This window comes from Manduca sexta, chromosome 16, assembly GCF_014839805.1.
Source record: "Manduca sexta isolate Smith_Timp_Sample1 chromosome 16, JHU_Msex_v1.0, whole genome shotgun sequence".
NCBI lineage: Eukaryota > Metazoa > Arthropoda > Insecta > Lepidoptera > Sphingidae > Manduca > Manduca sexta.
This window is the reverse complement of record NC_051130.1, coordinates 699,412-708,380: the sequence shown is the minus strand read 5'-3', so window position 1 is coordinate 708,380 and position 8,969 is coordinate 699,412. Positions and strand designations below refer to the sequence as shown.

Here is an 8,969-nt window from a genome sequence, read left to right as displayed (position 1 = left end):
CTAGCTTTTGCTCGCGGATTCGCCCGCGTGAAAGAGTTTTCCGGAATAAAAGTCCAGCTATATATTTACCTGGGATAGAAAGTAGCCTATAACCTTCCCAGGGTCTTTAACTATCTCCATACCAAATTTCATAAAAATCCGTTTAGTAGATTTTGAGAAAATCGATAACATACAAACAGACAGAAAAGGGGACTCGTTTTATAATATGTTTAGATTAGAATATTATGAAAAATCGCTATTCGAATAAGATGAACATAGTATCAACAGTTTTAGGTCAGAAGAGGCTGCTATTACAAAATTTTGTTTTCACACTTAAATTCTAAATATAAAGGAATGAATGAATGAATGAATGAAACACTCTTTCGTACACCACGTCATACAACAAAATCACGCGACGAAAGGCGATCTTGTCGCTCAAAAGCGGTCTCTTTTAGACAACCAGCTTTGATTGTGGGAGATATGAACTGACTTATCAAGTATTCGTAGATATCAGTCTGACAAACGTAATTTATAATCCATTTGATGGTTTATTGTTTACAATCAAATATAAATCTTGGCATCCATAATTACAAACCACATTTACAATAGTTTTTGGTAGAATAGTAGGATCGGTATAACACATTTTTACACTATCATAAATACTTATTTGCAATAGTAGCTTTTGGTAGAATGGTAGGATTCGGTAAAACACGGCTAACCAACGCATCTCAATCTCAAACACAAACGTCATTACTACACCACGTCGACACACAAACAACAGCTCAAATGGATGCATTGACGATGCGAGATAGCAACCTCTATCGTCGGCTGAAAGAGCCTTTTCAGGGAGGGCTTTCAGAGGCTGAATGCCGTCTGCCGCGACCTGACCCCGTGTAAAGATTGTAAACTTTGTGTTTCAGTCTGGTAAATTATAAAGTGATTGTGTGTAGCATGCGCAACATTGTTGTGGAGCGACAAAGATGGGCTAGATTGATACACTTTTATAAGTCGATCCAATGTTATTTATCATTATTTACAGTATTTTATTGGAAACACTTATAGCGTGTAGTGACTTGATACTGATTGTCATCATGCAATGATTAATTTTAATCAGCGATGAAACAAAAGAAGATCGCGATACAAAACCACAATTCTGGTAAATGTTGATAAAGATACTACAATCATCTACTTACCTATTACCTCCTTTATTACGATGGCTTTGCCAATAGTTAAGGATTCTTTGATCATATGGCGTGTCTACCCGTGAAGTCAATACTAGATAATTAACACAACAATAATTCGCACTTCGTTAAATCCTACTTGTTGGGGATACTTGTCACAACGAAAATAATTTAAAAACAGCTTCCTAATTTAAGAGCGTGTATTGCAGTTCACAAAAAAAGTAGAAGAAGAAAATAAAATACAATTATTTCGGTAGAAGTAAACATTTATTTATTTTTTTTATTTATTTATTTATTTATACATATATTATAACACCATAACAGTTGAAACTAATGCGATGTTATACAGATTTAATTTTAACAATTTATTTCAATATATTTATTATTATTTATACAAGCCATTTCAGTGAATTCTGCCAGGTTACATATAAATATATCCAAGTTCTGAGATATAGTGTTAAGCAATCGTATGGCCCGTGACAAGGGCGCAAACCTTAGAATATTTGTTCGCGGTGTTTGAAGGCGGAACAGTGGTAGGTGGCGCCGAGTGCTGACGCGGCCGCTCGGCACGCACACCTGTAGCGTGGAGAGCACCTCCGGCAGGTGGACCCACCCGCGCCACACTTTAAATATTAATTTGACAAGCCCAACATCCCTCCTCACTTCCAGCTTGCAGTAACCAACCATAGCTATCACAAACAGGCTGGGGTACATCAAAGGATAATAAGGGTACACACCATATTGCTTATTATATAGAAAGCGAGTGAATTTATTTTGTATTTTTTCCACCATGAGTGTATATTTTGTTTCATGAGGATTCCATATTATAGCGTTAGTTTCGAGCTGACTTCAAACTAACGCATTAAATAGAATTTTGATTACTAAAGTACCAAAAATATTATTGCAGTGTCTCAAAATAAATCCTAGTTTATGAAAAGCCTTCTTACAGATGTCAATAATGTGATTACGAAAGGTCAATTCTGCTACCATCTGGATTCCTAAATCCCGTAAAGAAATAACTCGCGGTATGATCACGGCATCCATCCTGTACTGATAGTTGAGTGGTGCTCGTACACGGCTATAGCTTATCACATTGCATTTGACCACATTTAAATACAGCTTGTTGCTCTCACTCCACTGCACAACTCTATCAATATCTCGTTGGAGACGCTCAGAATCAGATGTATCAGCTATGGACCGAAATATCTTGAGGTCGTCAGCAAACAAAAGACATTCCGACTCTACGATGATTGATGGAAGATCATTAACCATGATAATGAATTCTAATGGTCCTAGTGTACTTCCTTGACTCACACCTGATAAAGTGAGGTATAGGCGAGATTCATAACCGGCATATTCAATATACTGTCTGCGATCGCCAAGGTAATTAGCGAAGAATTTCAAAAGATGAGGAGTAAAGCCTATCGCAGCGAACTTTCTGAGTAAAATGTCATTATCAACTGTGTCAAATGCCTTTCTAAAGTCGAAGTACGCGGCTTCAACTTGTCCACCAGCATCTAGGACTGGAGTTAGATAAGATATGAATGACAATAGGTTAGTCCCTGTACTCCTACCCGGCCGAAAAACATAGAACGCCTATGGTAATTACAAGTGTGAATGGGTTCGATTAATCCATTTCTTGCTTTAAAACCTGTAACAGGCGTAGGTATGAACATGACCCCGGTTCCCTTTCAACCAGAAGTGTCTACGTCAGGAAGTGGGCAAATCTTGCTGCAGGATCTTCGAACGACTCCACTCAAAGTTTTAATGTCTGCCACTTTAGTGATTCCATCAGAACCAGGATAAACTGCTACAACACGGCCCAGTTTCCACTTCAGTGGTGGCAGATGTTCTTCTTTCAAGATGACGAGACTGTCTACTTTGAGAGATGAATGATTTAATCGCCACTTTACTCTTTCCTGCAGTTCACTTATGTACTCCTTACTCCATCTGGTCCAGAAGTGTTGTCGTAGTTGTTCGATTCGTTGGAATCGATTTAAATAACTAGTACAGGAGTTTTTAAAGTTTGAAGCAGGAATCGCGGTCAACGGACGTCCAATGAGAAAGTGTCCTGATGACAATGGCTGAAGATCGTTGGGATCGGATGAAATAGCGGTGAGCGGGCGTGAATTTAATACGGCTTCTATTTGTACCAGAACAGTGTTCAACTCTTCATAGGTAAGGTTACAATTGCCCAGTACTTTAGGAAAATGATATTTAATAGATTTAACACCCGCTTCCCAGAGTCCTCCAAAGTGTGGAGAGTAAGGGGGAATGAAATGAAAATTAATCTCTTCGTTGGCCATGTTCGCAGGCAATGAATGGCAGTTACTTTTTAAAAACTTGCCAATATCATTATATGCACCGACAAACGAGGTACCATTATCCGAGTAAATGTGTTTGGGTTTTCCTCGTCGAGATATAAACTGCGTAGAGCTGACAAAAAATTATCACTAGTAAGGTCACCTACTAACTCTATATGAATTGCCTTTGTTGTGAAGCAAACAAAAATGGCAATGTATACTTTAATTAATTTGCAACCTCGTTCACGACGATTTGCTGCCATGACGGGGCCAGCATAATCTACACCGACACACTCAAACGGGTAACCTCCTGGTCGCAAACGCGGACCTGGAAGATTTCCCATTAGAGGTGTGATAACTTTTGCTTTCATACGGTTGCAGCGGATACTCTGACGGTAGCATAATTTTGCTAAATTACGACCGCCAATAGGCCAGTACCTTTCTTCAATAGAAGCTTACATTAATTGTGGTCCTGCGTGCATTAATCGTTTGTGCTCATGAGAAAATAGAAGTTTAGTTAACCGATGTTTGGACTGTATCAATATAGGGTGCTTTTTATCATAGCAAAATGACGAATTTTCTAATCGACCGCCGACATTAAATTTACGCAATGGATTTTTAGTACTTAAACATTTCTTTTGTAGTAAAAGTTCATATTCAGGGAATGACTCAGATTGAGATACTTTAATTAAAACATGTAATGCCTCTTGTAACTTACTATTGTTGAGGTAATCGGTCGTTAAAGGCTTCCATTTACAAGCCTTAATAAATCTTAAAACATACGATACTGTGCGTTTAATTCTATTAATATTAGAAAAACGATTAAAATCAATCAAACTGTTATCCTCACGTATATGGCTCAGCAAGGAAGAGTGCAACGAAAGTTCAGCACGAACTTCGGGAAAGGATTTCACCTTTAATGGATTCGAAGGCCAAAGCGACATGTGATATTTTAAAAATTGTGGACCTGACCACCATAAATCAAAGACAAGATCGAGCTTATTTCTACATCCCGTGATAGATAATCAGCTGGGTTTTGATCTATTGGAACGTGTCTCCAGAAACAGTTACTTGTCCTTTCCGAAATATCAGCGACACGGTTACGAACAAACGGTTGAAGCTTGTTTGGTAACGTCTTCAACCAACATAATACAATGGTGGAGTCAGTCCAAAAGGTTGTGTGTCTAACTTTGGCTCTGAGAGAGGCAATCACCTTCTCATACAAACGAACACCTACTAAAGCTCCACAGAGCTCCAGTCTTGGAATAGTAGTGGGCTTTATGGGAGCCACTCTACTTTTAGCGATAAGGAGACGCACTAACGTATCACCATTATTATTAACACTGCGTACATATAGACACGCACTATATGCATATTGAGAAGCGTCTGAAAAAACGTGAATGTCTATGACTTCGTGAAAATGGCATAGAACAAGACGGGAAATGCGAATATTATTTAAAGCTGGTAAGCTTTGAAGTATTTCTGACCAAGATTTGGCAATGTCTGATGGCAACGATTCGTCCCATGACAATTTGTGCAACCACATTTTTTGCAGCAGCATTTTCATACAAATTACGCCAGGGGCTAATAAGCCCAAAGGGTCAAAGATTTGAGCAATAACTGAAAGCATTCCTCGTTTAGTTAAATTATGTAAATTACTATCAACTGATATACAAAGTTCGTCAGATTTTGTCTTCCAGCATAGGCCCAATGTCTTGCTAGATTCAACAGCGCTGATATTTTAATCAAGTGAATGATTATCTGCTTGAGTAGAAAGAACTTGAGGATCGTTAGATTTCCATTTTCGCAGTTGCATGCCAGCTGAAGCTAGTGCAGCAATTACTCATAAACGTATATTTTTTAGTTCTTCTATTGAGTCATCGCCGGTAAGAAGGTCATCGACGTAGAAGTCATGAAGTATGATGTTAGAAATTTTGTCATCATGACACTCAAGACCTATCTGTTTGAGGCATCTAGTGGCAAGATACGGCGCGCTAGCTGTTCCATACGTTACAGTATTCAATTCGAACACCTTAAGTGGATCGGATGAGTCATTGCGCCAATATATTTTTTGCAGAAATCTATCATCAGGATGTACGACGATCTGGCGATACATTTTTTCTACATCGGCTGCCAAAATATATTTATGTTGCCTAAATCTGAGAAGAATAGACAGTAGGTCGTCCTGTATAGTGGGACCCACCACCTGCAGCTCATTACATGATACACTTGACGTCGATGGACTACTGGCGTTGAAAACTACTCTGAGTTGCGTGGAAGACCGATTTTCCCGCACAATTCCATGGTATGGAATGAAGTAATTATGCAAAAGTGGGTTTAACTGGCATTCTGACATATGCCCTAGGCTTAAATACTCTGACATAAAATCAATATAGCGCTGTTTAAAGGAGGGTTGACTTTTAAACCTACGTTCTAATGAAAACAGACATCGTTTAGCTCGTTCCGATGAGTTACCTAATTGCTCTGGTGATCGCTTTAAACGTATCCTAACACAAAAACGACCGTCAGCTAATCGTGTCGTGTTATTCACAAAGTGTTCCTCGCACAGTCTTTCTTCTTCCGAATAATATGATGACTTAGGGCTAACTTCTTCGAGCTGCCAAAAACGCGTTGAAATGTTTTGAATGTCATCATTAAGAAGATAATTGATGCTGGAATCAACTTTTATAAAGTTACACGATATTGGATGCGACCGGCGCGTTGAATAAATACTGTGTAAAGTTCCACAAACTAGCCAACCAAGTCTTGATTCCCAAAGTTTGAGATTCCCTAGTCCTAACTCAATCTTTTGTAACCCTAGTAAGTCCCAAAAAATGTTAGCACCAATCACTATGTCCACCTCAGACGGTAGATAAAAGTGTGGGTCAGCTAGAGCAATATCGTTTGGAATGTTTAAATTTATGATATCTAATTGACGACTAGGTATGGTATCGGTAATAGTCGGCAAAACATAGCAAAGAATTTTTAACTTAATGATGTTATTAAAACACGACACATTTTGGTGGTGTATGATTTTGAATTGTTGATGCCAAAGATAGGCTTATCTATGTGATTAACGGGCAAATTTAATAATTGGCACATTTTCTCAGTCATGAGGCAAGACGTACTACCTGGGTCGAGCAGCACACGCGCGATATTTACAGATTCATGTTTACCATATATTTTAACTAAGACAGTCGACAATAAAGTGTCTGAATCAGTTTCTAATGACATATCAACACAAGCTGACAGTGTTAGTTGAGTTGACAGTCCATCTTGTGTTGACGGGTTTAATGGCTCCACTGCACTCTCAATTCCCGTAAAAACAGATATTATTGCTGGTTTTTTGGGTTCCGAAACATGTAATAGTGTATTGTGCTTACGTTTGCAAATTTTGCAACCATTCCTTTTATAATGGTTGGCATAATGACCACTACGAAGACAATTATAGCACAATTTATACTGGGGTAATAAATCTAGCCTTTGCTCGTTACTTAGATTGAGAAATTGAGAACAGTTATAAAGAGGATGGTCTCCATTACACTTTGGACACTGCTTTAATGTCATCGAGCTGTTGCTACCTATTGTTAACTTCGGGTGCGTATTGGAAATTGATACCATAGTTTTAATCTTGCCGTTGGTTTTAACAGTCTGATTAGATTGAACAGCACGAGACCGTTCTATATTTTCAAGGAGTTCTGCACGCTTTTGCATAAATTCGAGGAATATTTTTAATGTTAATGGTTTCTCTTTATCCAGCCTACCTTTGAACTCTTCCCAATGATAAGATGTTTTCTTATCCACCTTTTGAATCATCATATGAATGAGAAGAGTATCCCAATAGCTAGTGGGTTCACCTAGAGATTGCAATGAACGTAAATTTTTATTAAAATGATCTATTATACTATTTAAGCCATCTGAAGATTCTTTATTAAGTGATTCGAAATTAAATAAAGCTGTAACGTGGTTTTGAATGAACGCCCGCTTACTATCGAAACGCTCACACAATAATTTCCAGGCCACAGGATAGTCCCATATAGCATCGGAATGTTTGCCGGCAAACATGACAGCTACAAGACATTACGCGTGTCACGGAAAAATAACCTTATTATGTAGTATATAAGGTTATATTCCCGTGACACACGTAAATGTCATGTAGCTGTCATGTTTGCCGGCAAACATTCCGATGCTTTAATGGTTAACTCAGAAAACTCAACAGATCGAATGACAGTAGATGCTGATCCGGAAACCGATGCTCTAAGATAGTGAAATTTATTGATATCGTCCATATCATCGTTCGTATGAATAAGGCTAGCAAAAGTGTCCCTGAATTCGATCCAACTTTCAAAAGCTCCATTAAATGATGGAAGGTTTATCGTGGGCAACTCAACTTGTTTACGACTGCTTAAATGTGACGAAACTTCACTACCAGAGACTTCATTTTTAATGTTACGTGAAAGAATATCTTGAGCATAAGAGAGATGCTTATAATATAATGTTTCAAAATCATTTCTTTCTAGTGTTTGCAGGTTTACATCATCGACTAAACATTCGAGACGCAATTGCACCTCGTCATATTGGTCATACAACTTTTCAATCTTACTTATTCGTATCTGCAACTCATTTACCTGTGACTGGCTCAATGACTGGTTCAAATCATTTAGATAATTAGCGAATGCAGTTAGGCGACCCTTAAAACTAGCTCGCTTTTTTATTAACTCCTTTTCTTCTCTCTCAGTCATTTTGGAAGCTTGTGAAGCGGATGTTAAACCTGGAACGTATACAGGTAACAATATAAAATAATTTTGTTTCGTTTATTTAGTCTAGAACCACAATTATAACAAAGTACCTACTACCTACTTTATCCTTAATGTGTATATAATATAATTTATTATAATAATATACCTATTGATGAAAGGCTATAATAACTCATAAGCAATTATTTTGTAATTACAATGATTAGCAAACTAAGGAATATAAATTACAATTAATAGTAATTAATTAGGCAATGAATTTTACGGGGATATGTTTCACGATAATAAATTTATTACCTAGATTCTGCTTAGCTGCTAAATCAATGCGGGTAAACTTTGACACACATAAATGGGTACAAGTGCTACTAACCTTATATTTAGTTTTTTAAGTTAAATACTACCTGATTAAGAGTGGATATTGGGTAAATAAGGTACACTTAACGCTGAACACTGTTTGGAATCCACAATCCACATGCCACGACGATGTCCCGTTACGCCACATTAACTGACTATTGGTAAATTTTTCACCAAATATCATATTTCTGTTTTTAGTTTGCGCTGACGACTTTTCTAATCATCCGGCTCCGTAGGACCATGTTGGGGATACTTGTCACAACGAAAATAATTTAAAAACAGCTTCCGAATTTAAGAGCGTGTATTGCAGTACACAAAAAAAAGTAGAAGAAAATAAAATACAATTATGTCGGTAGAAGTAAACATAGAACGCCTATGGTAATTACAAGTGTGATTGG

General features: G+C 37.6%; 1 protein-coding gene across 1 annotated transcript; it reads right to left on the bottom strand.

The window, feature by feature from the left end:
* Positions 1 to 2,110: 2,110 nt before the first annotated feature.
* On the bottom strand, positions 2,111 to 8,205 carry LOC119189510. The gene is made up of 2 exons (XM_037439409.1): positions 7,667 to 8,205; positions 2,111 to 3,596 (listed from the first exon to the last, which is right to left on the bottom strand). The coding sequence occupies exons 1-2, from the start codon at positions 8,203 to 8,205 to the stop codon at positions 2,852 to 2,854; spliced, it is 1,284 nt and encodes a 427-aa protein (XP_037295306.1). The 3' UTR covers positions 2,111 to 2,851.
* Between the last annotated feature and the right edge of the window lie 764 nt (positions 8,206 to 8,969).